The 27,852-nt window shown below is 40.7% G+C and overlaps 4 protein-coding genes across 5 annotated transcripts in view; 2 read left to right on the top strand and 2 right to left on the bottom strand.

The window, feature by feature from the left end:
- Positions 1–2,263, bottom strand: part of myo1cb (myosin Ic, paralog b) — a 46,155-nt gene extending 43,892 nt beyond the window's left edge. The window contains exons 1-2 of the mRNA XM_048265579.1: positions 2,220–2,263; positions 1,854–2,031 (exon numbers count right to left, since the gene is read on the bottom strand). Of these exons, the coding sequence (XP_048121536.1) occupies positions 1,854–1,943 (90 nt within the window). The 5' untranslated portion in view covers positions 1,944–2,031; positions 2,220–2,263. The remainder of the gene's footprint in view (positions 1–1,853; positions 2,032–2,219) is intronic.
- On the top strand, positions 892–9,838 carry LOC125308928. Its single transcript, XM_048265582.1, has 8 exons — positions 892–975; positions 7,091–7,186; positions 7,432–7,579; positions 8,030–8,131; positions 8,237–8,327; positions 8,419–8,537; positions 9,110–9,273; positions 9,512–9,838. The coding sequence occupies exons 2-8, from the start codon at positions 7,152–7,154 to the stop codon at positions 9,642–9,644; spliced, it is 792 nt and encodes a 263-aa protein (XP_048121539.1). The 5' UTR covers positions 892–975; positions 7,091–7,151; the 3' UTR covers positions 9,645–9,838.
- LOC125308929 (14-3-3 protein epsilon) lies at positions 9,831–16,914 on the bottom strand. 2 transcript variants are annotated; one of them, XM_048265584.1, is made up of 7 exons: positions 16,686–16,914; positions 14,884–15,083; positions 14,069–14,175; positions 13,764–13,970; positions 13,490–13,626; positions 12,960–13,006; positions 9,831–10,971 (listed from the first exon to the last, which is right to left on the bottom strand). In XM_048265584.1, exons 1-6 carry the CDS (start codon positions 16,747–16,749, stop codon positions 12,999–13,001), a joined length of 723 nt encoding a protein of 240 aa, XP_048121541.1. In that variant the 5' UTR covers positions 16,750–16,914; the 3' UTR covers positions 9,831–10,971; positions 12,960–12,998. The 2 variants fall into 2 exon arrangements, with proteins under 2 accessions (XP_048121541.1, XP_048121540.1); XM_048265583.1 differs by lacking the exon at positions 12,960–13,006 and having other exon boundaries at positions 16,686–16,913.
- A 1,670-nt stretch (positions 16,915–18,584) lies between these two features.
- Positions 18,585–27,364, top strand: ndc80 (NDC80 kinetochore complex component). The gene is made up of 17 exons (XM_048263987.1): positions 18,585–18,654; positions 18,988–19,083; positions 19,247–19,327; positions 19,540–19,663; positions 21,974–22,146; positions 22,684–22,786; positions 23,201–23,290; positions 23,391–23,484; positions 23,757–23,857; positions 24,068–24,212; positions 25,339–25,544; positions 25,796–25,948; positions 26,076–26,165; positions 26,319–26,411; positions 26,511–26,641; positions 26,730–26,832; positions 26,931–27,364. The coding sequence occupies exons 2-17, from the start codon at positions 18,995–18,997 to the stop codon at positions 27,084–27,086; spliced, it is 1,932 nt and encodes a 643-aa protein (XP_048119944.1). The 5' UTR covers positions 18,585–18,654; positions 18,988–18,994; the 3' UTR covers positions 27,087–27,364.
- Positions 27,365–27,852: the final 488 nt, after the last annotated feature.

The raw sequence follows: 27,852 nt of genomic DNA, 5'->3' as shown, positions 1-27,852 counted from the left end.
CTTCACATAGAGCAGCGCAGTACTGTAACCCAACACCACGGTCACTGGATGAAATGATCAATACTGTTTCATCACAGATTTGTTTTAGTCAGCAAATGCACACACCAAAGCCCTGCATTAAGGGTGGTTGCACAGCAGAGAGGAAAGGTTACATCCTGTTGACAGGGCAGTGCCGGACAGACAGGCTGGACTTCAGGGTGTGTTCCGTCTTAACAGACTGTATGGCAATGGTTATTTATCGATGTTACACAGCAGTGTATTAATAGATTTACAGAGACGAAGCCACCTAAGGAATCTCCAACATACTTAACAGGTTGTGCCACAACTAAGTAACTATGTATCATCAAATCCTTAAATCTCTCTCACCCACTACAACCCCTGCACCCACCCTCTTTTCCTCCTCTCTCTCTCTCTCACACACACACACGCACACACACACACACACTCTCTCTCTCTCTCTCTCTCTCTCTCTCTCTCTCTCTCTCTCTCTCACACACACACTAGGGTGATGTGACCTTAGAGGAATGTTAATGAAAATATTCCACTCCTGTATTTTAGTGTTTCCTGTGCATTCCAGACACATTCCTTCCCAAGCGATTACTATTTAAATACAACCAACTAACTGCATGACTCCCTTAATATTATATACATAATCATCCATAAAAATAGCCTGTGATCAAATGTGCAGTCATTTCTAGGCACTATTACACTGCTTCTAGTGGTAGCCTACCTAATGTCTTATAGCTCCTTCCCCTCTACAATGTAAAGAAACCCTCTGCCTGCAAGATATCTCCATGGTAGATGGCTCCATGGAAACTCCTAAACAACAAAACTGTCTATTAAAACATGCTGCAGTTCTTTTTTAGTCATTTGCCACCTGGCACCCATGCTTGAATAACACTTTTCACAAACTATCTGAAAAATGCTTTACCCAGAAGAGGATCTTTAGCACTCTGCCATACCACAGATATGAAGGTAGGTTGCAGTAAACAATATTTTGGACGCTATGTATCTCTGTGACGTTTCCTAAAGTTCAACACTATCTGTTATTTTGACTTGATGGTCCAGGGAAAGCCAACATCCTGCATTCTTTAGATTGTGTTATTATTACACCAACCTCAATGTCATTTGTCTCCTTCATACCAGTATGAGGAAATCGTGGAGATAGCAACTCAGGGTTCGATGCACTGTACATATAAAAGCAAACGTTTATGCTGCCTGACTTTCACAGAACGCCATACTTTTGCTCTTTTAATCTCTTCAGGCAACATCACGTTGTCATTCACATGCTTCTCATCCATACACCCAACATTAAAGATCCACTGTGCACTCACCACCTGAGGCTAACCAGCCTGATCAAGTCAAATGGGAGTGGAATTGATTTATCTCCCCCTACAGGGAGCCGAGCACATGGCAGGCCATCTCTACATCACAGCCCATGCAATGTCAATTTCCAACATCTTGGTTAAGCTTCATCATACTGAGTGCTAAAGGCGTACCAAATTTGTCTTTATCCGACGAAAATGGCCTGCTTCTACCCACAACAGCATAGTAAAATACCAGGAGTTCTGGGTATGCAACAACAATGTCAGACACTCCATTATTCTTCTCTTAAGTCAGCATGGCACCAACATGAGTTGTTAATTTAAGGTAAAAGATAAACTACATTGCGTTGCTTTAATTAATATACCCATTGTTGTTTCACACAGAGCTTAGAACCCTGAGATCTTAGATCTATTGATAGGCCTATGTGTTAATGTCACCTCAACAGGCAGATGCAGAACCTTTAAAAAAAAAACGGCATATTAATGCATCTGTGATATTCTAAGGCACAGAGTTATGAGTGAGCTGACCTTGCAGTTGTGGCAGTAGCTTTCTCCATTTTTTCCGGGAGACAGGATGATCTCCCCCGTGGGGATCAGCTGGATCTTCAGCTCCATCATGTTGACTGTGTTCGCTGCTGTCCCTGTCCTTCCACCCCTGCTGTTAGTCACTTTGGGGAAAAAGCCTGCACGTGCGCCTCAGTGGATCCTATGTGTTCAAACGGGAGAGGGAGAAAGTTGGCCGACCACGAGAGCAGAACAGAGGACAATGAAACACTCGTAAAAAGAAGCGAGGATCACAGTTGCAGGCTGTCCAGTAAAAGGAGAGGAAGAGTGAGTGTTGGGGAGTGAAAGAGAGTGAGGGACAGAGAGAGGGGGAGAGTAAGGAGGTGTTACCTGTTGCTGAGCAGGCGGCGTTTGCGTGTTTCCTCCGAAGCTCGGGACATGGAAAGGGTCAGGGTCTCTTCCCACTGCCAGGCCAGCCTCTGCAGAGTAATTGATGTCTCGCCTCGGCCCCGAGCCCCCATCTGACTCGTGAGCGTGCACGCTCTCTCTCTCTCTCTCTCTCTCTCTCCCTCTCTTTCTCTGGCTCTTGCCCGTCAGCGCTTCCTCCAAGTTTCAGCATCCTGTCTTGCACATTCCCATGGTAAACACCGGAGGAACTGTGCTTCCCCTGGATGTGCAGTAGGGGAGGCGCGCATAGTCCTCCCCGCATGCTCCTTCACATCTTTAACAAAAACACAAAAACAAATAGCCACCACTTCTCCCCACAGGGAGGACTAAATGTTTATATTGGACGTCTGTCTGGACTGCAGGGCTGGGGGGCCCTTATGCCACTCATTCAGCCTACATGTTTGACGGACAAATGTGAGACCCCACAAATTTGACTCTGAAAAGGGTGACCTTTGCCTCCGACATTTGGGATTGATGGCAGTGTCAAAAAACATAATCAAATGAATATATATATATATATCACTGATTCTTCAGATAAGGCACAAAACATGTCCCCCATCAAAATGTTGCAATTTCCCTTAGGCTTTAAAAGTTGGATATGAAAGACTTGTGTATGTTTAGACTCTTACTTTTGGCTATATTTATATTATTATTTCATAGTAATTTCATAAAATACCGGCACTGTACAATGAAAGCCCATGCAAATTAACTCGTCCTCCGCAGAGGTTACAGTATCAAACTGCAAAAATAAAGTGTTTTAAAATGCCCAAAATGCACAAATATGATTATGAGGTTAATTGGATGGCTTAATAAAATATCACAAAATACTTAAAGTGAACATTGCATTATTTTATACATTAACAACAGCCTTTCAAAATCTGTCCTCAATTCATGTCAACTCCGTCAGATATTTTTCAAATTCGACATAAATCAGGCATATTTTGGTCAGCTTTGAAGGTGCCATGTGTAATGTCCGCCAAAAAATCAATTCATACTCCACATTCCATAAAAGATTGGGCAGTATACCTCCAGAAAGTGAGTTGGTCTACCCTAGAGTAACAACCGAGACACGTGTATTGCAGTTTGGCTGGCGGTTATGTTGCCCGCATACATACCTCCATGGCGAAACTGGTATTATGACACCTGTCGGGCTGTGGCTAGTAATTTAGCATGCTAATTTAGGGTTGATCTCTCTGCAGCACTATACCTTGTCATTTTTTTTAATGACATCATCGCCCTTATTTCTTCTCATTCTTTTGATGCGTGTAGCTCATTTTTTGGATATTTTTACCTCAATTCTTACACATGGCACCTTTAACCCTGAGGACCCCCTTTGACTTCTTTCTGTTGATGGATGCAGCAGTCCAACACATGGTCTCGTAAGTGTTTTTTTAAAAATAAATATTCATCAAACAAGTTGAAATCCCTGTGGTCACAGCTTTCATGTGTCAACACTGTCTTCAAAGTAGAGCTGAATTCAATCAAGAAGTTTGAAATAAAAGTTGGTATTTTGGTTTAGTTTAGTGGCAGCTGGCAACTGAGACCATCTACTATACTATACATGATTAAGTAAAAAAACCATGTTGTTTTGTCAACTCCGTCAGACGTCAACTCAGTCAGATATTTTGTCTGACGGTATTGACATGTAAGCTGACGGAGTGGAAAAGTGCTCCCAAATACTCATTAAGTAATGTATAACAACTACATAACATGATAATATGATCTAAGTATGCATGTTGATTGACTTAAAACATCTTAATTTACCCAAATGTCAAATAACTTAATAATAATAATAATAACGCAAAAAGTAATGTTTTTATCTGTACTCTAGGCAGACATGGCTAGACAAAAATTGTCAGTGTAGGAGCAAAAACAAAGAAACAGTACCAGAGAAAAGGGAGAGAAAGAATTAACAGTGACCCAGAAAGCAGAAGGGACAGTTACACAGTAAACAGCAGTTAGAAAAGGAGAGACAGAGATGGAAGGACAGGGTCCAAAACAAAAAAGTAAAACAAGTAGGAGAATTAGGACCCAGAGCAAAAAGGCACCGCAGAAAATATTGGAGGAAAGCAAAGAAAAGGTCCAGAGCTATGCAGAATAGATGGCTAAATGAAATAGACACCCCTCCAGAATGTCCTCTGGACCAGGCTGTTGAGGAGCCTACTTCAACCCAGCGTACCCTGGCAGCTGAGAGAGAGAGGAGAAAAACCAGGAAAAGATATGCAAGGGAGATAAAAGCATTGAAAGAAAAGGTTAAGAAATTAACAAAAGAACAACACAAACTAAGAAAGCAGGAATGGCGGAAAAAGAAGGCTCAAATAGAAAAGTCAAATGTCAAACTAAAAGATAAAATGATTGTAGATTCTCCATGAACAGAAACAGAGAGGATGATAACGGGAAGCCAACATGTGGGTGCAACTTTTGCTGACCCCACAAATTTGACTCTGAAAAGGGTGACCTTTGCCTCCGACATTTTTGGGATTGATGGCAGTGTCAAAAAACATAATCAAATGAATATATATATATACATATATATATATATATATATATATATATATATATGTATATGTGTGTGTGTGTGTGTGTGTGTGTGTATTTTTTCATTCATTCATTCATTTATTGATACTGTATATATACTGTATATGTCAAAACAAAACAGCTGACTGTGTCATTTTGTGATTTCTTCTTTTCCAGCTGATTTGTTGCTCATATTCTGACTCAGACATAAGCCACATTTACATGGAAATGGAGGGGTTGTGGTCATTGTCTAAAAAGCCTGTGTGGTTACTGGCCAAGTGTGAAATTATTCCGTCTCTGTTCCTCATTGACCTGCATTATGTAATAGTCGCATAAGGTGTGAGAGCATCCTCCAGTTCCCAAGAGCTGGCCACTTGAGTCACACTCTCCACTTTTGCATGGGCTTCAATGCAGTGCGTCTATGGCCCAGGTGTTGGACTTTTTTCTTTGCTCTTGAATAAGGTACAGTGTGTTCTGACCTTGCCTACAATATATGGGATGGTTAGCTATGAGCATGTGAAGAATAGTCTGTCTCTTGTGGGTGATACTATCTGTGGCAGTCGGTGATGGGTGTGCCTAGGGTGTGTGGATTTCGAAAAGGGAGGAAGTGACAGCGACACACATCCTCTGACCTGTGACACGTGTTTCGAGAATTGGCCATTTTCTGGGCATCAACAGGAAATGGTGGCCTTGGTGTCCAAGAGCAACAGGTCTTCTGACAGACTAAGCGTGACTATAAGTGTGTAAAACACAAACTGGTTGGGAATAATGTCATTTGGATACATGAGGTTACATTTACTCTCATTGGGTCAATGTCCCCTGATATGGGACTAGCCCGCTGATATGGTTTACAGCTCAAATGATAGGAATAACTGATAAGTAACAAAAGCCAAGATAAAACCAAGTAGCTAAGGGTCAAAAATCAAACAGAGAAACCTTATCACCAGAGGTGAAGGCCCAAGAGCACTTCCTCCTGATCCATCTTAGAATAGCCCACTCTGTGACTCAGAGAAACACACAGAGACTCACAGACCACCCCACCCCTCCCCATCCTACTACACACATACACATTCTTCAGACATGCCTCAGGGCTCGCGCTGCTTTTAACTTACCCTTCAGTTCTCTGTTAATATTTGAATGTCTGAATGTCAAAGAACTACACAAGGCAAAATATAAAAATGCAGCCTCAAAATGAGCGGGATGAACTGAAGACTAGTTCTTGAGACAGCTGTGCCACAAAAGCAGAGTGAGCTTGCATGATAACCACCACCCAAAGCTTCTAGGCTGACTGGACAGGGTGTGGGTACCACTTGTCCCACCGGCGTCTGAGAGGCAGTGCTGGACTGACATCCTGTTTGTGAGAGAGCTCAGCTGGAGGGAGAGCTATTAGGGCAGAGTAGACAGGATCGCAGAGTTGGCTGAAGGTGAGGGGTATGGCAGAGACCAGCTCCAAAAGACAGTCAATCAGAGTCAGTCTGCTATGGGGTTGAGCCCTGGGAGAGCGATCTGTGTCTATTTTTAACATTTGAAAAGGAAGTCAGTAATATTTTACTGCCATTCAAGTTCCTCCATCTGATTCTGCGTACCAGGCAGCCCCCTCAACACCCAGAATTCCACAGTGGGTTCCAAAGGAAGGAAGGACTTCTTGTGTTACTTGAGCATCTGTCGAGTCCAAGTAACAAAGGAATGCATTGGATGGAAACTAAATAAACACATACCTGGACACTTAACCATCACTAAAGGGAAATTGCATAACTGTCTCAGAGACTTTCTAATGAGGAGACACAGCACTCAAAAAATCCTCCATAGAAATGCATGGGTTAGTTTGTAACGCCAATATCCCACCCCTTCCTCGCCAAAACGTCGACATGTGTATACATTGAGCCAATCATGTGATGTGATGTGACTACATTGAGCCAATTATGTGCTGTGTTGTGCAAACACCGTGCCAATCATGTGTTGTGAACTTGCCGCTGGAGCACGGTTGGTGTTGTGAAGCCTTGCGTATGCGCATTTCTGCCGAATAGGATGCCCGATGAGTACCCAAAAAGCGCTGCAATATGGCCGCCGAGTGGAGGGACTTGCCTAAAAGGACTTTGACTGTCTTTCTCGGTAAACCAAAAGTGCCTATTAGCCTATTTGACTGAAGTAAGGCACAAGTGAAGTGCCTAATATTTATTTGACTATGTTGCCCTCTTCTGGTGATGGGAACTGAGAGCACCCCCCCTCCCTCCCCCCAAGCTGAGGCAATCACTAGACTTGTTTGATTCAAATGTTGACTTTGTATTTACATGCAGGGGTGAAAAGGATGAAAGTTTAAGTCAACCAAGATATACAGTTTCGTTGCCTATTATCAGGATGCCGAGGAAAATCAAAAAACAGAAAGTGAAAAGGTGAATATGTTTTATGAACTTTATGTGAACATTATGTTTTAGACATAATTTGCCTTCAGTTTCCAATACAATATTGAGATTTTTGAATCGTGATGCCCATGTAACAAGCAATAAAGTGTATTGGTATATTAAAATAAATAGTATTACAAGAAACAACTAAATCAATGTCAGTGGATAGACAAACATGGCATGGATCCTCTATTAAATTCAACAAACCATCATCAGTGCCATACCCTTTTATCTAGCAGCCACAGGTCTGATAGACAAGACAAAGTGAAAGAGACGACACAAACGAAAAAGAAAAAGAAGATCAGGAAGGAAGGACGGAGTGACAGGGAGGAAGACAAACAACTGAAGCGTCCAACCACAAGTCCTCTGGTGTATGACCCTGAGGTCAGCTCTCACTTACATTTGCTTTCTCTTGTTTCTATTCTGAACCATTCATCTGGCCTGGTTATGGAAAGATTATGTGAGTATTTTTAAACCCTGAGAGAAACTATTCTCTCAGCCAAAATAGACACAAAAAAAATATACAAGATCCACAAATCCCCCAGCCAGCTCCATGAAACATCCTCATCATGAATTATTCATAGCCGCTTAAAAAAAAATTGTTAATGTTTGTTTTAAATATTTTTGGTCAACAAATCCCCTTTATACACAATTCTATAAACACATACTACTGCATATGTTTACATTTAAGCATTTCACAAACAATTTCATACAGACAATACAGATGAGATGTATAACCTCAACTTTCCAGTATAATCAAACCAGGGTGAAGCCCAGTCTTCATGCACATATAGCACAGCAGGAATGGGAGCGCCGAGATCTTGTGTGTTCCAGGTTGTTTTGCAGGAACTGCTCCTTCGCCACCCCAGCAAACCTCCAGATGGGGAAGAGTCGCTGGAGGAGCTCCGCTCTCAGCTTTTTGAGAGACAGAAAGCCGTAAGATATCTACCAAATCCCTCCACATAACCAGGCCACTCAAAATCACAAAAACACCAAACAGTCATGAACACAAAAACAGTCTTGTTTATATTATTGCACTAGTATGCCAAGCACCAATCAATCAAGATAAGAACCTGCCTATCCAAGAGGATATGTCGTTTTGAGCTTCCAATGGACTTGCAAGAGTTGGAGGGTATGCTATAAATGTGTATTTGTTAGTTATTTGTATTCAGCATTTAATTGGCTGCAAAGATGTGTTCTTCTTACCCTTACTCTTGTCTAAGTTCTTTCCCCACAGAACTACCTCAGGAAATACTGCTGCGTGTGTCAACGCAGGAGAAATGCCTACCTGAAAGTCTTCACAAAGTTTGATAGCAAACAGAAAATGCTCCTCTCTTTTAAGGTAACATATTTGAAAGCACACATGCACATGTCATTTCACATTTGTTTTATTCTATTTTATATTATTTAACTATATTCATGGAGTCTTGCACACCTGTGTGAATCTTCAAGGCATATTGCTTCTGCCTTCCTTGCTCTAACCTGTAAAGCAGGTTTGGGTCAACTGCTGTTAGTTTAAATAAAAGTGACTTGACTTGACTAATAACATTATGTTTAGTCAAGTTGAATGCATGAATCTGTAGTTGGAGACAGTCAATAATATGGGGTGTAAAAGTCATTTAGTTAATATTTTGTGGATAAATTGGGTCTAAAATAAATATAAAGCATTGTTATTGGTAAAAGGTTGTTTTATTAGTATAATTTTTCAAAATTGATTTCATAAAGATTTATTTTTTTGATAATAACTAAATCTTTATCATAGAGACACAAAATATACCCCGAATTATAAAACGATCAACACATGCAAACACATTTCAACTTCAGACTATGTAGTTTTCTTGAATTGTTAAGCCCTGATTGAGTAACCAAGGGGAGAACATCTAGTTAACTCTCACAAACACCTCTCTCTGCTAGGACATGGAACATGCCCTGAAGGACTTATACTTGGGGAACATAGCCTCGAAACAGTTCCAGTGGCTGATGGATTTATGTGATGTACACATACAAACAGAAATTGACTGTGAACTCTTCTGTTCAATCTGTGCCCTCTCCGAGAGAATGCTATATGCTGACTTTGCGTAAGTAGTCTGGTGACAACTAATTCAACCTTCGCTGAAATTATTCTGATCCAGGATTACCAATTAAATAACCTTTTCTGAATTCTTACACAATTCTCAGTATACAGACAGTTTAAAGAGGTCTTGTCTTGACGCATGGACTACAGTATTATCATCATAAGGACATCATGTAAGGTGTTCACATATTAATGACCACTAGTATGGCTCACCTTGTTCCGTCTGCTTCATCTTGGGTCAGAATGGATGACATGGAGGAGGCTGATACCAGACAAAAAGAGCTGCTGGAGGAAGCGGATTTCTGCCGTCTGCTGGCAAAGTTCCATGGTTATAACATTGCACCAGCGCTGACCAGACTACTCCTGGAGCTTTGACTTGAAACTGATGCTGTTGGCTGTGTTTACCTCAGTTATTGAAATGCTAAGCAATGTGAACATATTTCAACATTTAATTGAATTCTTCCCGGGAAGTGTCATTATGTCAATAATAGAAATCTTTCAATTGTAGACTAGTGTCAGTATTATTAAGCATTTAAGAGATGACGCATAAAACATTTCATGTAAGGTTTTTTCATTTTTATTTTAAGTTTAAATGTTAATTCCATGCTGTGTCTCAGTAAGAACAATACAGATTCTATATCTGTGGCTCCAGTCAGATATCCAGTAGTACAAATTAGCTTCAAGTTAAACATGAAAAAGAGGAGAAAGGTCGAAAGAGAGAATTAGCTATATAAATGAGGTGGGGGACAGAGGGGAAGAAAAAAAGATTTGTCTATCCTCATGCAGGTTTAAAATCAATCATTTTGGTGCTAAATCATTCCCAACAGCCAATGGACTTTTTTTTCTGAGACTTAAAAGCAACAAGGCCCCATTTTATTTTTTTTGTTTTGTTTGAGCTGATAGCAGCCATTATCTGAACTCAGCATTTCTGCGTGATACAGTATTTAGCACAACGTACAGTCCAGAACACGGCAAAACACTACTACATGACTTCTACGGTATAAATGTTAAGCATTTGCTCCACATGGATATCAAGAATTTGCCAACTTCCTCTGAGTGACTTTGTTTTACCACAGAAAGAGCACTTTGTTCAGACTTGCCCTTTTAAAGGTTTTATGATTCTTTTTAAAGTTGCATCTGATGTTTGCACTATCACAGACATATTACAGCTCCCATAGCTAATGATAGTAGACATAAGTAATAAAAGTTAATCTTCTTTAATATTACATTAAGAAAAAAAAAAAAAAAAAAAAACAAAACAAAAACAAAAAAACATATCCAGCAACTGATAAAAATGTTGAGGAAAAGCAAATAAAAAAAATTGTACCAGAAATAAAGAAAGAGGGAAAACGGGGAATCCTAAGTCTGACAATGTTTTTATTTATTTCGGTGAGTGGTATTCTGTGTTGAATAATGGGGTGAAATACCAAAAAAAAATAAAAAACAAACAAACAAACAAACAAACCATTCTTGAAAGAAAAAAAAGGGGGGGTAGGTGGCAACAGTGAGGGGCCCTGGAGGCATTTGAGCTGTGGAGGAGTACCACTCGAGGGTGGGCTCTGTGTCTCCCTTCTGTGACACTGAGGATGGAACTGGGGAAGGGTGGGTAGGTGGGAGGGTGGGTGGAGTCTAACATTGGCTGTGATTTCTCACTGAGTCTCATCCTCCACATCTTGCAGCGCTTCTTTGTTCTGTTCCTCTCCTATTGACATGGGGGAGCAAACAAACAACAAAAAACATGTCCCAGTTAGGCAGGCAAAAGAAAGCACAGTAAAAAAAAAAAAAAAAAAAGTGGTCAGAACTATTACACAGTTGATATGAAGACATAAATGACTAAAAATGCCTTCTATTGATGTTCCCATGCTCAAAAGTAACAAAACGGTGACAATCTTCAAAGTGATGAAGACTTGCATGTCTTCTCAGTTTTCCATGTGGCACACTTGCAATCAGAACATGCTTCATCAACACACATTTTCACCTGATCCCCATGCAAACCAATGGGTATCCAATGCCAAGGATAGCAAATACGCATCAACATTAAAACTCTGCAAGTAAACACTTGTTATTGCTAATGGTGGCCAACTACATCCTGGTTCCTGTTCAACATCACATCTGACTATGTGTGTTCAAATAACAAGGATCAGTGGTCACATGCACTGAACAAATGTAACCGGAAGACCACAAAACATCACTGCATCTACAATTCTTCCACAGGTATTTCTCACTGAAAGGTATTAAAGACAACTTTTTCCTACGCCAGTCCATCTTAGGGCTGAGCAATTAACTGCATTTGCAAAAATACTGCGATATGATCAAACGCGATTTTCTAACCGCAAAGACTGCGATTACACTCTGATCATGCATTGGCCGTTGCACGTGCAATATGTGATGTCACCAATCTTTTGTTGCCTTCTTCAAAGTGCAGTAGAGAGAGGTAGGCTACTTTGGTTGAAAATAAATATATTCATTACCTTTTGCTGAATTATTGCCATGTCCCTGGTTCCTAGTTCCTTTCTCTTACTACCTTGCTTCATTAACTTCTCCAACTGACTATTAAAAATTCACGACTGTTTAGGCTACACGGCCATTTGCTGCAACTCTCACTGGTAAGTTTATTCAACTGAATATTGGCTGTAGAGAGTGAACTTAATTTGCGCTGCGTAAAGCCTCTTTAGTGAACACCGAGCTGAACGGTCATTTGGCCGTGTTGCAAGATTGTTCTGACTCATGATGCGCATGGGAGGGGACAAGCATGTCTGTCGTGTGTGAGACAAGGATACATTCTGGCTGTGTGAGTTTTCTGCCACTGCATGTATTTAACGAAAGAAGACCATATCTACATGAAATTGTAATAAAATAGAAACGGAATGTAACAGTCACACTAAAGGGGCACAGGTTTTATGAGGGGGCAACTATTTTGGCTGGAAGTTCAAAAAAATATACTGGCTTAGTGTGAAAAATATGTAATTCATTTTTGTCTACAGAACTGACATCAAGACAGTTGCTGATGGAGGCGTTAAGTTGACATGCAGAATACAGCTTGCCATCTTTAACCAAATCCAATTTTAAAATCGGCGGCCATATTGGAACGCTTTTTGTGTACTTATCGGGCATCTATTTCGGGCAGAACGGCATGTGCCCAAGGCTCCACGAATCACAACACACCAAACTCGATCCAGCTGTGAGATCACAACAAATGATCGGCACAATGCATCAACATGTCAACTTGGACGGTGGAAGGGGCAGAATAGCTGTAGATGACTCAAGTTTGCGTTACGAACTAACCCCATACATTTCTGTGGGAGATTCTTTGAGGGCTGCGTCTCCTCATTACAAAGTCTCTGGTTTAACCAAGCCAGTCTCTACAGTTGCATACATGAATGATTCAAGTGACAACCAACTACACAGAGGCCAACAAGCTACAAGCGGAAGGATTCGTGATTAAGTGAGAAGGCAGAATATTCAATGGGGGAGCGTACAGTGCGCACTCTTACAAATACACGACATAGATCTGGCGTGTCCTTAGATCATGACCGGGTCAGTGCAAGCACGTGAGAGAAAAACGCAAAAACTCTACCTGGGGCAGCCGGTAAGGCTACACAGTGCAAAACCAAACTACTGGGTCAGTGGGTGTGCAGAGTGGGTTAGTGTATAAAAAGAGCAAGCCAGGCAACACAGGAGAGAACTTACAAAATACAGTTTTATAGGGAATGAGCATTTTAATTCCCCTTAGGAATCTACATGGTGGAGATGAAAAGAGGAGAGATGAGTCCTACTGTCACAGTTTACCAAGTTAAGAGTTAGAGCTTAGAAACAGACAAGAAAGGGGAGTGGAGGAGAACAGGAAGAATCCACATACAGGTGTTAACACAATATTGCTCCCAGAGTTCCTACCTCTGCTAGGTGTAGCGCCACTATTATATATAAAAGCCGTTGAACAGCTTGATGTACATGTTTCTAACTTTCAATGTTTCCAGCTTTTAGAGTTTGCAATAAGACTATCGGCTGACCAAAAAGGAAAAGATTGCATGACTTTTGCTGAATATAAAAACACAGATACAACCTGCTCCAAAAAAGCTAGAGTTGTTTCCTGAAGAGTAGAGGAGACCATAAAGCAATGGCCTCCTTTCTGCCATAAAAGGTAAAGTGTAAAACCAGCTTTATTAAACTAGCCTTTTTTTTTCAGTTATGAGGTGTCTATGTCAGAGGGTTATACTCACCATCTCCCTGCATGTCTGAAGTCCATAGTGTCAGGTTGTCACGTAACAACTGCATGATGAGTGTGGAATCCTTGTAACTCTCTTCACTCAATGTGTCCAATTCTGCAATAGCATCATCAAATGCTGCTTTTGCCAACCTGAAAAGGCACTGACAATTAATACACCAATTTATCACCCACAGAACCAGTCAGCTATGACTCTTTATTTGAATTTGTGACATTTGCCAACATTAAAATGAATCTGGACAGACAGACATTCTTTGAGGAATACCCACCTGCATGCCCGGTCTGGAGAGTTTAGGATTTCATAGTAAAATACAGAGAAGTTAAGTGCAAGACCCAGACGAATTGGATGGGTGGGTGGCAGTTCAGTCATAGCTATGTCACTAGCAGCTTTGTAAGCTACTAAACTGTTTTCTGCTGCCTCCTTCCTGTCGTTTCCTGTTGCGAACTCTGCCAGATACCGGTGGTAGTCACCTTTCCTGAAAAGACAGAACAAGAGTAAAGGTATAACTCTCCATGCAATGAAATTAGTACTCAAAATAATTTGTTTCTGAATGGAGAGGGTAGTAAGGCATACATTTTGTAGTAGAAGACCTTGGACTCCCCTGAACTGGATGCTGGAATGAGGTACTTCTCCAACACGTCGAGGATGTCATTACAGATTGATTTGAGCTCATTTTCAACCTTCCGACAGAGATAATGCACAGAGATGACAATAAGGAAAATAAAGAAATACTGCCTGTTTTACAATGCTATTCACCTTATTCAGCCCTGCCCATTTTTTTAAATTTCTTGTCTTCCACGTTGTCGGCTAGCTACATCTAGTTAGCTTCATTGGGATAACAAGGCAGAAGAGGATGTAGAGGCTAACTTGGGAGGAAAACCAAATGCCATCAGGAGGTCAGATTGCAATATTGTACTAAGCTACCCAAGGCTATTCACTTCTACCGAGTGGGTAGACGATATGCGGCAGTGGCCGCTGTATCGTATGGAGACACTCGCAAATCCTTATTTGTTTGTTAACTATGGTAACTAGTTTAGAAAGTCATTACAGAATAGCCGCTCCAAAGTCAGTGTTTTTCTAACTTCAGATAGGAAAGGTGTATAACAGAAATGTCTTAAGTCACAAAAATCCTAAATAAACGTTCCTAACTTTAGTATGACCCATAACATATGATGCCAGTAATCTCGATAGAGCTCTGCTATCTCAATGTATGCTACTGCTCAATTGGAAGTTCGGAGACCATGTGGGCAAAGCTAGCCCCCCTCCCCAAGTTTGCGCGCGGAATAAGGTGAATATGGTGCTAAAACATCACATTCACCCTGACAGGAGCATGTTTATTAGAGTGTTTACTGTTTTCAGCATGGCTCACTCAGGGCTTTTTATCTTACCGTTTGCCTGTACTCCCGGATCATTTTCAATTTGACTTCCCCACCTTTACTCTCCTCCTTCTGCTCAATACTACTGATTATCCTCCAGGATGCTCTCCTTGCCCCAATGACATTCTTGTAGGCCACTGATAGAAGATTTCGCTCCTCGACTGTTAGCTCCACCTCCATCCCAGCTACATTCTTCATTGACTCAACCATTTCTAAAACAAAAACAAATCACATGCTAAGTAAACTCAAGACAATGGAATGTATGTGCATTGTGCAATACTGTAAAATGTCACATTAATTACATGTGAGTCAAGACATTTCGAATGACATATTCATTCAAAATTGATGCATACAACAAGTGAGGGAAAACATAAAAAAAATTACTTTCTTATCATACTATCTGAAAGATACTGTAGAATTTCCTTTGAACAGAGTTCTAAAACACTAGTGATGTTAATTTTCTGATTGTGTGATGGGGTTGCTTGACTAACATCGGAGATCCATTACGTCAACTAGGTTGTTATAAGACCTGCCAGGTAAATGTGCACAGTGCACACACCCTTATTAGCAGTTAGTTTCATGACATGACCTGGAAGATAACCTACCACTTATTGGGTTGCAGCAGCATACCAAGGGAAAACATGGTTACAGAATTCAACAGAAGCAATTCCTGCTGATCTGACAATTGTGCACGCACTACGTCTAACTAATATTACAAACAATACAAAATTCGAAAATAACGGTCAGCTACTCTGTAATAATTTTGAAAATTCCATCAAACGTTAGACGACTTGAGGTAGACGCTGACCCTCTAGAATCTTTGTTGCTAACATTACAGTTGATTTCACAAGGCTAGCTAACTGGATGGGATTTTACTTAACGAGTTAGATAACATGTAACGTTAACCTGTGGTGCTTATATTGTCCATGACAGCTCGCTAATGCAACTAATTTGGAACCCCAACAGATGTTAACGTTAACAGCACTGACACAGTTAACGTTAGCTGGCTATCTAGCTAGCTATACATTAACTAACAGATACAGTAGTACTAACCCCTAATGTCAGCCTTATGGTCATTGTTTGCTGTTGTCCAACTTAGGTCAACTTAACTAACCTGTAATATGACCAGTCATCTCTACATTCACGTTAACTGTTAACATTATGTTACTATATAACATTAATACCTCACTAAGCTAGGTACTGCCACCTAGCTAGTTAACTTGCGCTAGCTGGCTAATGCGTTCAGCCACCACGATAGGATTTAGCCATGAAGGCGGACGCTCACAATGAACTTAACGCTAGCAAAAAATAAATCAGTGGAGTAACAGACTATTACTACAGATTATTTTAGTTTGACGTGTACGCCACAAATGATTGGTAAACACTTATGACTTGTTCGTACATGACGAGTGAATTCTCGGGATTCACAGTCAGTGAGAGAATCCTTAGACGCTACCTATGCTAACCAGCTAATATTCTCCGCCATTTTGTCTCTCTAAAATCTCCATCTTTAAACCTCAGTTGCTCATCAAGCATTTGACACTCCCCGCTAGAGGGAGGGTGAGTGGGGAACACTGAATGAAAGTAAAATCACCCCACTAATGTCTCACATCTACTTGATTGTTAAATGCAATGACACACTTTCCTTTCACATCAAACAAATAGCTTGTTGTCAAGCTAACTAGCACACAATGCTAGGTCTAAGTTTGATGGCTAACATTAGCGGGCTGGTTCATCCACTTTAGCGTTAACGTTAGCTAACGTTAGCTTCTTCGCTTGGTTGTAACGTTAAGCCTAACGTTAACTTAACTTACCATCGTATCTCTCTGCCTGTTCGGCAAGTTTGGCCTGATAAACTAACTCCTCTCGATCACCCATGTCGGTATGTTGCTAAAGTGGCGTTGATACGTAGAGAATTTGAGCAGTAGAATAGCGATGTTTGACACTACTAGCCACCAGGTCCAGCTAGAGCAGTGATAGCAACTGGAGCGGTGTTCCCACTCCACCGGTAAATCGAGAATAAAGATGGCGTTAGATTTCCATCCGGGAATCTACACACCACACCACACTGACCACACCACGCTTCAACATCCAGTTTAGAGATGAACTGGATCATAGACATATTTTTCATTGAGAGACAACTGACTAAAGTAAATTTCTGACTTGCAAAGTTGCAAAGTCAGTGAAAGATGAACTCTGAATTGCATGTTGCAATTTAACAATTGAATTGTTGAGGCCTACTAGAACCCTCACATTTCATATGTGAAGTTTTTAGGATGATCCCCTACTGAAAAAAAGAAGCTACAAACCAGCTGGTAGTCATGGTGGTGTGACCAACCGGACATGTCATGTAATGGTTGTAGTCTTACTGACCTTATGCAAAATTAAAGGTTGCCTGTCTGCAGCAAATCTGCAAGTCTGAAGTGTATAGGAGGTCTGCATGGACTAGGAGAGAGGAGGACTAGAGAAAGTTCTACAGTATCACTTCATGGCATTAACCAACCTACAGCGGTTGCCTACTGTCCCAAGGTTGCAGTTAAAGATGCTATCATCTCCTTCAACAAGCTCTCTCATCCAGAAAAAGCTGACATGCACTGTGAGGATCATGTCCTTTGGTTTCTCCAGCCTTCACCTAATCCAGTGAATAACAGATCTCCAAAATAATCTGGTAGACGCCACAACCTCATGGATAAGTGACCCCTGGGTGTATTAAAAGGCGCTATGTAAAACTAATTTTTTTTTTTACCCCTGGGTGTATTAAAAGGCGCTATGTAAAAGAAACTTTTTTTTTTTTTAAATTATTATTATTGCACTATACCATCAATAGCAGCACAGGAGCAAGGAGCTGAACTCTCACCATTTTATATAAAACACATCTCATGTCCATTACAACTTAGATCTAGATATTCTCAGGCAGTTGTGGGGTTGTCAGTGATTGTCAGAGTGCAGGGAACTGGTTGACCAGCTTTGTGCATTATGTGAGCAATCACCTCCTCTAATGTGGCCAAGATGCAGGAAATGGAGATTGGGCCACCATTGCCATAGAGTTGAGGTAACCTGCCCAACTTGACAGACACTGAAATGAGGGTGAAAAGAAGGATACTGAAAAGGATGCATGTTTAGGGTCTGCGGTGCTTGTCCACCAAAGGCCCTATCATAATCCGTCCAAGGCCCTATGAACCTTAGGACATGGCATCATGAATTGAATGAAATATTTTTTGAATCAAAAGCTGCAACTGCCAAGACTGCCAAAAGTGGGTAATTTCGTCCAGCACAATGATTCAAAACATGTCAAGATCAACACAACAATGGTTTGAACACAAAATAAAACTTCTGTCATGGTCATCTCATTCCCCTGATCTAAAAAAATAGGGTGAATGAAATAGGAGACTGCATGGAGCTAAGAATCTGGATAATCTCAAGAGATTCTGAAGAGCAAATACCCTCCTTATTCTCCAATTTGAGAAGGTTGAGATGATGAGATGGTAGTAGGCCACAGGTCGACTGAGTGTTTTATTGGCAAAGGAAGATGTACACATTAAATGCAGTGCCAATCATAGAAACGACAGAATTTAGGAGCATAGCACAGCAGCATTGCTCAAAACATATGCTTTCATCAGCCTAGTTCATAGGGGTCGTTATACTCCGCACCAGAAGGTGGCGATAGTATCCCTTTATAGGAAACCTCGCTCCGAAGAACGAAGAAGCGTTGTGTTGTTCGCGGACATTTTTGAATTTCTGGCTGACGTTAGACCCGACGAAGAAGTCGTTTTCATCTGTCTGGTATTGAAATTTCAATCCATTTTTATAATACACTTGAATACTACCATGAAAATGGAATGGGAGAGAAAAAAACGTATAGGCATGTCGTAAAATATGTGTGATATATGAGAATCGTTTGTGTAGCCTCTCATCTTTGCTAAGTTATCAATAACAACATTAACGTTAGCTGATAGTCGTAGCACTGGCTGTGAGTCTTAACATTATTCAATAACGTTGTATGATAAGTTTGCTTGACTGTTTGCAGATAACACAATATTCATTTGTCGGAGGATACATTAAATGCTATGTTATTCGTTCGATGTTGACTTATTTCAGCTTTTTTATCCCCCACAGTGCTAAGATGAACCGACGTACTGGTAATAGATATTCAGAGCTGCCACTTCGTGTGGCAGGGAATAGAACGAGTATGGTCAGCGCCACTCCTCAGAGGTAACACGTTAATGGAGGTTTTGATTAACGTCACTTGCACGTATTGGTTTTGATGTTAAGTGTAAATAACATGTCTTGTGTGCTTTGACTCCTGTCAGAGTGAGCTGACGTTTTTTTTTTAACTTGACTTACTTACTTTGTGTTGTTTTACTTTCTTTCATAGCAAAGACCTCTTCGGTAAATTAAGCCTAGCAAAAGGACAAGCATCTGGAACATCAGAACGAAGAACAAGCTTTTTCGGAAAGTGAGTGTCTACAGACAGTTTTTTGACAGACATAGCCAGTTTCTTTTACTAATAATTAAATAATAATAATTTGACACTTTTCGTACTTTCCATATGTTAGATCATCTTACCAGACTTCAATTGAGAGGCCTATCTAAATGTTATTGCAACATATGAATAAGTGTGTCCATGTCTTCGCAATCGCCAAGTATCAATATACCTTTTGTCCTCAGTGCATCCTCAGGAAACCAACGAAATAGCTTCTTTGGGGCATATGGAGGTTCTGAGAAGATCAAAGATCCCCGGCCCTTACACGACAAGGCTTTTATTCAGCAGTGCATCAAACAGCTTTGTGAGGTGTGTAAATCAAGTCTATAGTTGGTCTCTATTATGTTTGTGTGTTACCTCCGTTTCCTGTTCTTTTTTTTTAACATCAACCTACCAGGGACTGGAGATCAAAATGAGCTTGTATGGCTGATACATTTGAATTGCTTATTCAAATGAGCATGTTCATTAAGGTACTCTGCCCTTAAAAAAAAACTCCTTGGGGTTAGTAGAATCTTCAGAGAAACCCCTCAGTTTTTCTCCATCCACCATGTCTTGCCTCCATAATAGTTGACAGTGTAAAAACATGGCATTTGTGTTTTACACAGCATATATAAAAGCAAGTGATTGACTGCCAAAGATACTAAATTATTTTTGAAGACGGAGAGGGACACCCCTGCTCTGGTGGCAACGGGTAGGATGTTCCACCATTGGGGGAATACAAAAGGGAATAGTCTGGATAGCTATCATATTTGCTGGAGTTGGATATTGCTGGCTATTACTGGATCATACTTTCTATACATATAAGTTAAACTGTGAATACTCGAGTCAGTGGATGTCTTTCAATGTACCCATTGTTACTTTGTGGTGCTCCGGTTGTCTTTATCAAATGTTATTATGGTTTTTCTTTGTCAGATGTCATAGTTATGGTTCCCAACCAGAAGTTTACTGAAATGTATGCTTTTAGTACATTTTGAGTGCTGTAAAAATATGGAAAAGTTTGCAAGGAAACCTGTTGTAGTGTAAACACAAGAGGGTGCATTTGGACAAATATCGGCTACATTGCTATGGGGAAGCTCATACCAGTATAGTATGATCCGTTAAAGGAACCGTATGTAAGAAATGTATTTCAATTAATCATAAAATGGCCCTGATATGTCACTAGACATTAAGAAATCATGTTCATTTCAAATACTTATATCACTGACAACAGCAGTCCGGCCAGGATATTGTCATTTAAAAAGTGAAGTTGCAGCCCTCAACTGATATTGATGTTGTGTTTTGTCAGGTCATGTTGTGTTTTGGCCTGATGCGCCACCCTCCACCTATGTACTAATCACAAAGTCAGTAGTGTTTCGGCATCCGGGTTGGCAACCTCGAGTCAGGGAGAGGGGGAGGGGATACACCGCTTTACAGTTATTTGAAAGTGATTGCAGTACCAGTTTTGGCCACAATCTTACATATGGTTCCTTTAAGTGTCTAAGGGGGCCAAAATAAGTCTGTGAAACCGATATATTGTTCTGTTGTTTATGTTGTATGTAATAAGATCAGGTTGGTGCCATGTACTATGTAATTAACTTAACAGAAACAATATGGTTGTTTGGAAAACCATCAGTTATTGACTTGGTCAAGTAGTAGACTATAGTGCAAAAACAATAATGTTATAAGTTTGATTAAATTAGAAAAAAATATGTTGTGTTATAATTGACCCTTCCAGAAGTCCCACCCTCCTTAGTTACTGTTGCTAGGACTGTAAAGCTTTCGCACCCTGCACGTCTATTACATAGGGGGAGAACTGGGACTTTTTAATGAAATGTAATTTACAAAGACATCGTACCACACTGAAAACTAATATTTTGACGCTAGCAACCTACATCTGTCCTCTGTCAAATACAGTTGCATTTTCAGCTTTGAACAAAACCGTTCATGAGTTATTTAAGCAGAAGTCGAATGTGCATGCTGTTTCATTCGTCTCTCCTGGCCAGTACGAATGAAACAGCATGGGGGACGAAAAGAACATACAGTTTAGCTATGTTCTTCCCACAACTTTGACAACACATCATGATTGGTACTTCAAATGTGTGATTTTAGATAGATTGCTGATGGGCTATACGTCTGTTAACAACTTTTTGCAGTCATCGTGAAGCGTGTTGCGGTTATGGAAATGTCATGCAATATGCCTTTTTTATAGTTAGAACAATATGTGTTCGAAATGATATCATGTTTCTATAGTGCAACATGATATTTCACTGTGTCTTTAGGTGGGTTAGGGAACCACACACCCAAATAAGTGCCCTTAATGACCCACAGGCCGTCAGTCTCCATAGGTTAACATGGCAAAACTCGAAAGGTTGCCAGGCCTCCCGTGCCTAGTTACGGGTTGCTAAGCCACGATTGGCCTGTGGTGGTTTTCGGGCATGGCTTTGGAAGGGTCAATTGTAGTCATGAGACCACCATGTTTTCATTATAACATTTAGGCTCTCATATAAGTGGTAAGAGACATTAAGTGTTTAAATTGAAGAACTAATTTACATTTGTAAGCATGTTGATGCATATTGAAGTCATGCTTGTAAACTACTAAATATATATAATACATTTGATTTCTACCTTGTTCTCTTGCAGTTTCTGTCAGATAATTCTTTCCCTGGGACTATTACTGTCAAGTCACTCCAGTCACCCTCTACAAAGGAGTTCCTGAAGATTTTTGAATTTACCTTGAGTCTGCTAGACCCCACCTTCCAGATGCCCAATGCCAGAGTTGAGGAAGAAGTACCAAGAATCTTCAGAGACTTGGGGTATTTTTTATTATTTTCGATCTACCATCTTATGTTACATATCAAACGTAGTAGTAGACATTCTACAGCTGCTCTGTCCTTCTTGCTATGCTGCCCTCCACTTGGTAGTCTCAAATGATCAAGGAAATCTATTCCCATTTGGAACATGTGCTAACTGAATGGTTGGATATTTAAGTAATAAGCCCCGAGAGGCCGTAGGTTACACTGATTCTACAACAGCTAAGGGCCGTTGTTAGGCACGACGCGCTAGCAGAGTCCCTAAAACCCCCCTTAGCTGTTGTAGAATCAGTGTAACCTACGGACTCGTGGCTTATTGCTTTTCTAAAACTGTTACTATATACCTGGCATTAATATAGAACGAAATGCGGTCAAGGTGTATGTTTATGCTGCATTTTACAACGGCATCAAACATGATTCAGCCAATCAGCTGCATTTTACAACGGCATCAAACATGATTCAGCCAATCACAATCAAGGACTGGAAATATCCGTTTTTGAATAAACAAGATAATATGTACTTCTGTTTGTGCATTTATAGGTACCCTTTTGCACTCTCCAAAAGCTCCATGTACTCAGTTGGAGCCCCGCATACATGGCCACAGGTCCTGGGGGCGCTAGTTTGGCTGATGGACTCTGCCAGGGTAAGCCCACCGACTAACCTGATAATAATCAGCACTAGTCTAACACGGGAGCTGAACCTGCATACCACCCCTTTAGGTCCAAACCAGTTCTTGGACAATGTGTTCAAATGTCTACCAGTTCTTTGAGTTATTACTGTGTTTCCCATACATTGACTTATTTGTGGCGGCCCACCACAATATCAACATTGACCGCCACACAATGATTTTCCAGGTTGTACTAAATTGTGCTTAAATCTGGTTAGCATCATAACCACACTGTGCTAATTGTTAAAAACTGTTGTATTCAAGTTAATTCTGCAAACCAACCACCACAAATGAAATTCAATTCTGTGAGAAACACTTAGTACTCTGTTCATGATTGTGGCCATTGCCCCATGCTTGTTCTGACTGCACCACTGACCCTGTCTTTTCCAGCTCTTCAGCTGCTTGCGAGAGCAGGACCTCCTCTTCTCAGACTTCGCAGACGACAACACCGACGTGGAGGAAGGAGTCGAGTACAACAAGGTACACAGAGCTTTCCTGAAAGTTTACTCAAAAATCTCCCTGGTTTTGTTTTCACCTGGAAATATATATTTTTTCTGACTTGGCCTTCTGTCACTCTTAGCTCTTCATGGACTACTCCTGTGAGAGCTACAACAAGTTCATGCAGGGAGCGGACATGTTTGATGAGGAGGATGCAGATTACCTGAATGCGCTGAGTAAGCCTCTTGTTTCTGATCTGGCTTATTTAATAATAAATAAAAAATAAAAGGATATTGTTGTTAGTACGACAAAAAAATTACCAGTCTTCTCCCTCAAAATTTGTGTGACTTGGTTCTTTATTGGATTACGGCTACGGGTTCAGGCATTATTCTTTGTGTAAGGTCTGCACCCTGTCTGTACTGGGTGGTGGATCCAGTGCTTGTGAGTATTGGTATTATTCCACCATGGTTCGCTTAGTGCTCTCTCATCACTTTCTGTTTGTCTTCAGAGAGGCTTTACAATGTGGATGAGGAGCACCTGGCGTCTCAGTGGGAGAGGTACCAGGCCCTGGCAGAGGAGGTGGAGAGACTGGAGAAGGAAAGTCACAAGGTCAGATGAGGACACTGGATGTGTGAAATGCTTACATGTATATTTTTCTTCTTAATTTGCAGGGCATCTACAGTGTATGCATGTTTTGCAAGCCTCATGTGTGTAGCTAAATGCATGCACTTACGTTTAAGCAAATTTGAAGAAACCTTCTGTGATTAACATTCTGCAAATGGACCCTTGCGATTTTGGTTTCTTTTTGTTGTGTAATAGGATCCACTCATGAACAAACGCACTCAGAAACTCCACATGCAGACAGATCTGCAGAAGCTTCGGGAATACCGCGACAATCTGGAAGCTTTTAAAACCAATCAAGACAACAAGGCTGCAAGTCTGACTGAAGAACTTGAGGCTACAAGTGAGTGTTCTCCTACTTAGCATCCTGAGGGACTATTGTGAAAATTAAGAAAAAACAAAAGATGGAAATGTTCATCCCCTCATCAAAGTTTTTGTGACATCTTACTATAGAGAAGTCCCCAAAGCAATTTAAATCCTTTACTCCAGTTTAATGGAATCTAAACAATATTCAACACTATAAAGACCAAATGGGACAACGAGCTAGGTGAGGAAATCCCAGTCAAGACCTGGTATGAAATGTGGAAATGTCATCAGACCACCACACAATCTCAAAGGCGGAGAGTTTGCTTGGAAAAATCAGAACCGCTACTTCATCACCCCCCTAATTAAAAGTAAACAACTTTCAACTCCGCAGTCATGCTGGAGACAATGTGGCGAAATGGCACCAAACCATACACACATTTTTGGAGCAGTAAGAATATACAGCCTTTGAAGAGAGAGGTACATGCCATTTTATGTGAGATCTTGGGTTATGCAATTCCTTTTTCATGTATGGTCCTATGTCTCTTGGAAACTTGGAAGAAAACGTATTCAAGGATGACCAGTACCTAGTGAAGATTCTTCTTGCAGTGAGTGAGAAGACTATCACTAAGAATTGGCTGAAAGCGTGAGAAGACTATCACTAAGAAAGGCTGACAAGCAAATTGTAAACAATGGTTATCTATTATTGAGAGAATCCAAGGGATGGAAAGGTTAACATACAAATAAAAAACGAAAGAAGTATTATATGTAAGTATTATAGGAACTGGGGAAAGTGGCTACAAAATGAAGCAAATGTAGACATAACAGACATTTCTATTACTTCATGGGTTTTTTTGCTGTTTTATGTTTGACTGTCTTTCTGAACATCCAGGCACTGCATGTATACATATATATGTATACAGTTTTTCTAACATATTTGCTGAAAGAAAAAATAGTATTACCAATAGTCTTACCTTACGGATATGCCCCCAGAATGTAGCGCTGTAGCTGACTGTGCATTACCTGTTGGCTGTAGGTTAATTTGAAAACTGACAGTATTTGGTGACGTTGAGATACGGAGATCTATGTGAACTTGACAGATTTCTCTGTTAACCATGTAAATCTGCCTGAGTGAGTTAAACTCTCTCCTCTGCACACTCCTACAGCCTTGCAGCGCGACAGTCTGAAACAGGAACAGGCCCGGCTTCAGAACATCCTGCAGAACCAGAAGTTCACGCCGGCCGACATCGAGCGGATCAACCGGGAGCGCAATGAGCTCCAGCAGACGCTGGACAGCCTGAGCCGCAGCCTGGAGGAGACGCAGCAGCAGCTGTGGGCCGAGGAGATCTCCGTGGCCAAGGCCAAGGAGGAGGTGAGGGATAGTATAGTAGACACAGTAATATAAATATAGTATTAGTATTAGCATAAAGTATAGTATAATAATTCAATAATGCAATTATATACATGATTTTCAGAGGTCCCTTTTAGGCATTTTAACTCAAGTTTGAGAATTTTGAGACAAGCTAGAAATTAATCAGAGGTTAGTGGGGGGAAATGGTCTGTTCAGTCCTGCTATGCAGCAGTATGGATGAAGTATTGCTGACTTCTGTTTGAAATCCTCAGGCTGAGAAGGACCTGGCCGAGTACCACAAGCTCGCCCGTAAACTGAAGCTCATTCCCCAGTCGGCCACTAATGCCTGCGGACATGACTTTGAGATCAGAAGCCTTCGGGATTACAGCATGGCGGCCATGACTGAATACAAAGCACATATTCAGGTACAGATTTTCTCCTCAGTGTTGAGAGTGCTTAGAGATGGTATCTATCTGTTCTCAGCTGGGATTTAAAGGTAGATTTTGTGTTTGGATGTGTGTGTAACGTGATGTGATTTCTTTTGCTTCACAGAATCCCCTTAGAAACATGATAACAGATGTAGAGGATGAGTTCAATAAGCTGACCAATAAGAAACTGAGCCTGCAAGAGTCTTTGGAGCAGGTATGTCACCATCCAAAGTTACCCACTGAGACGTGTAGGTCTAGAAACCCAGTCTGTATCTAACATGTTATCATAGCTGGAGATTGCTAACTTAATTTTGTTGCACTTCTGCAAACAATGACAACAAAGATATTCCATTCTATCCTACTGTAGGTGAAGTCCAACGTATCTGACAAATCCAATGACGTGAAGCAGTTGAAGGAACAGATCAGGAGACTGGATGAGCAGCTGGAGCTTGATGTACAGGCAAGTACTGTCATCTTGTGCACACCAGACACTGAGGAACTGGACAAACTTGGTCATTAATGTCTGTCTGTGTGTGTGTGTGTGTGTGTGTGTCTATAGGACATTGCGGATGAGGAAGAGAGGTGGGCAGCGGATATTGACTCGGCAGAAAGTCACAAGAAGCTTCTAGAGAAGAAGGTGATGGATGGATACGATGAGGCCATGGAGCAGCTTAAAGCAGCACAGCAACAGTCAGTATACAAACATTGACTTATTCTAACACTTTACACAGTGCATAAGGCCTGAGTTTTTATTGTGTTTTTCCAATCCTTCTCTCAGGTACCATCTTGTCCTGCAAGAGACCAAAGAGGAGAGACGTACCGTCTCAAACAATCTGGCCAGCGTATTGGGGGTAGCATTAAATCACTTGGACATTATAGAAGTAGGTTCCAAATTCCCACATTATCATTGACATGGATATCTGTCCTGCAGTAATGTGAAGTGATTAATAATTGTGTATATTACGTATTACTTCTGTAGAAAAACATCAGTGACCAGGCAGAAAGACTTGATCGGTTACACAAGGAGGTCCTGCAGCAGGATGAAGTGGATCTAAAACAGATGAAGGCAATGATGGCCAATTACATAGCAAAGGCCAACTCGTTCTGCAGCAAGACAAGCAGATCTGAAACATGAAGACCATGGCGACCAACTCTTGTAAAGACATTCCCATTTCCTTTTAAGAGGGTTTGTGTGCATAGTTGACTTGTTAAGAGAAGATAGCCCAGGGACAGGATATTATTCTAGGCTACATGTATTATTTTGTTACTAAAAGGCATATATGTTTGTTTTTCATTTGTAATGATTGTTAACATGTCATGTTTTTGTATTGGATTGTGTTTGTATTGCTAAATACTGATCCTTTCATAGGTATTCCACTTATAATTGAATAAATTGATGACTTGGTAAAGCAAGTATGAATCGTATTGATTTATATTGAAGGGTCTTTAACCACATTTTAATAGGGGATACAAAATGTATTCACAAATAGCTTACAATACTGCCAACGCTACATTACAAATTATTTCAATGTTTAGAAAACAAAGCGCCACTCTTAAATCGGAAACCACTCAAGTTTCACTCTGACCTCATTCATGAGTTGACACATCAAGGTGCTATATTTTTCCAGTATTAAGTGCTTGTTACAGACGATATCGGCCAAGGCATCCATCGTGTCAGAGGAACAGAAAAGGTGATAGCTTTGTTTTTTTCTAAATGTGGAATGTTAAAGCATTTTATCCACCTTTACTCATCATGACTTAAAATGGAGGGGTAGGATTGAACTAATAGTTTCTATTTTCTACAGATGACCTTCTGAAGTCTTCCTCCCCTTATTACCATACAACTCGTCTCAGGTTCTGCTCATGAACACTGGGACATTAGTGTTCCTTATTTGTGTCCA

The sequence above is a fragment of the Alosa alosa genome, chromosome 15 (genome assembly GCF_017589495.1).
Source record: "Alosa alosa isolate M-15738 ecotype Scorff River chromosome 15, AALO_Geno_1.1, whole genome shotgun sequence".
NCBI classification, from domain to species: Eukaryota; Metazoa; Chordata; class Actinopteri; order Clupeiformes; family Clupeidae; genus Alosa; species Alosa alosa.
Note: the sequence above shows the minus strand (reverse complement) of the source record. Positions and strands in the feature narration are given on the sequence as shown.

What these genes read in the sequence shown, in the direction of transcription:
- LOC125308928 (XM_048265582.1), top strand. Translation starts at nt 7,152, where the DNA reads ATGCCGAGGAAAATCAAAAAACAGAAAGTGAAAAG. An exon ending in AAAAAACAGAAAGTGAAAAG is followed by an intron (nt 7,187 to 7,431) that starts GTGAATATGTTT and finishes CCTTTTATCTAG; the next exon opens with CAGCCACAGGTCTGATAGAC. An exon ending in TTTTTGAGAGACAGAAAGCC is followed by an intron (nt 8,132 to 8,236) that starts GTAAGATATCTA and finishes TTATTGCACTAG; the next exon opens with TATGCCAAGCACCAATCAAT.
- LOC125308929 (XM_048265583.1), bottom strand. Translation starts at nt 16,749, where the DNA reads ATGGGTGATCGAGAGGAGTTAGTTTATCAGGCCAAACTTGCCGAACAG. An exon ending in ACAGGCAGAGAGATACGATG is followed by an intron (nt 15,084 to 16,685) that starts GTAAGTTAAGTT and finishes TTTTTGTTTTAG; the next exon opens with AAATGGTTGAGTCAATGAAG. An exon ending in TTCAGACATGCAGGGAGATG is followed by an intron (nt 10,972 to 13,489) that starts GTGAGTATAACC and finishes CCATGTCAATAG; the next exon opens with GAGAGGAACAGAACAAAGAA.
- ndc80 (XM_048263987.1), top strand. Translation starts at nt 18,995, where the DNA reads ATGAACCGACGTACTGGTAATAGATATTCAGAGCTGCCACTTCGTGTG. An exon ending in AGAACAAGCTTTTTCGGAAA is followed by an intron (nt 19,328 to 19,539) that starts GTGAGTGTCTAC and finishes TTTTGTCCTCAG; the next exon opens with TGCATCCTCAGGAAACCAAC. An exon ending in ATCACTTGGACATTATAGAA is followed by an intron (nt 26,833 to 26,930) that starts GTAGGTTCCAAA and finishes TTACTTCTGTAG; the next exon opens with AAAAACATCAGTGACCAGGC.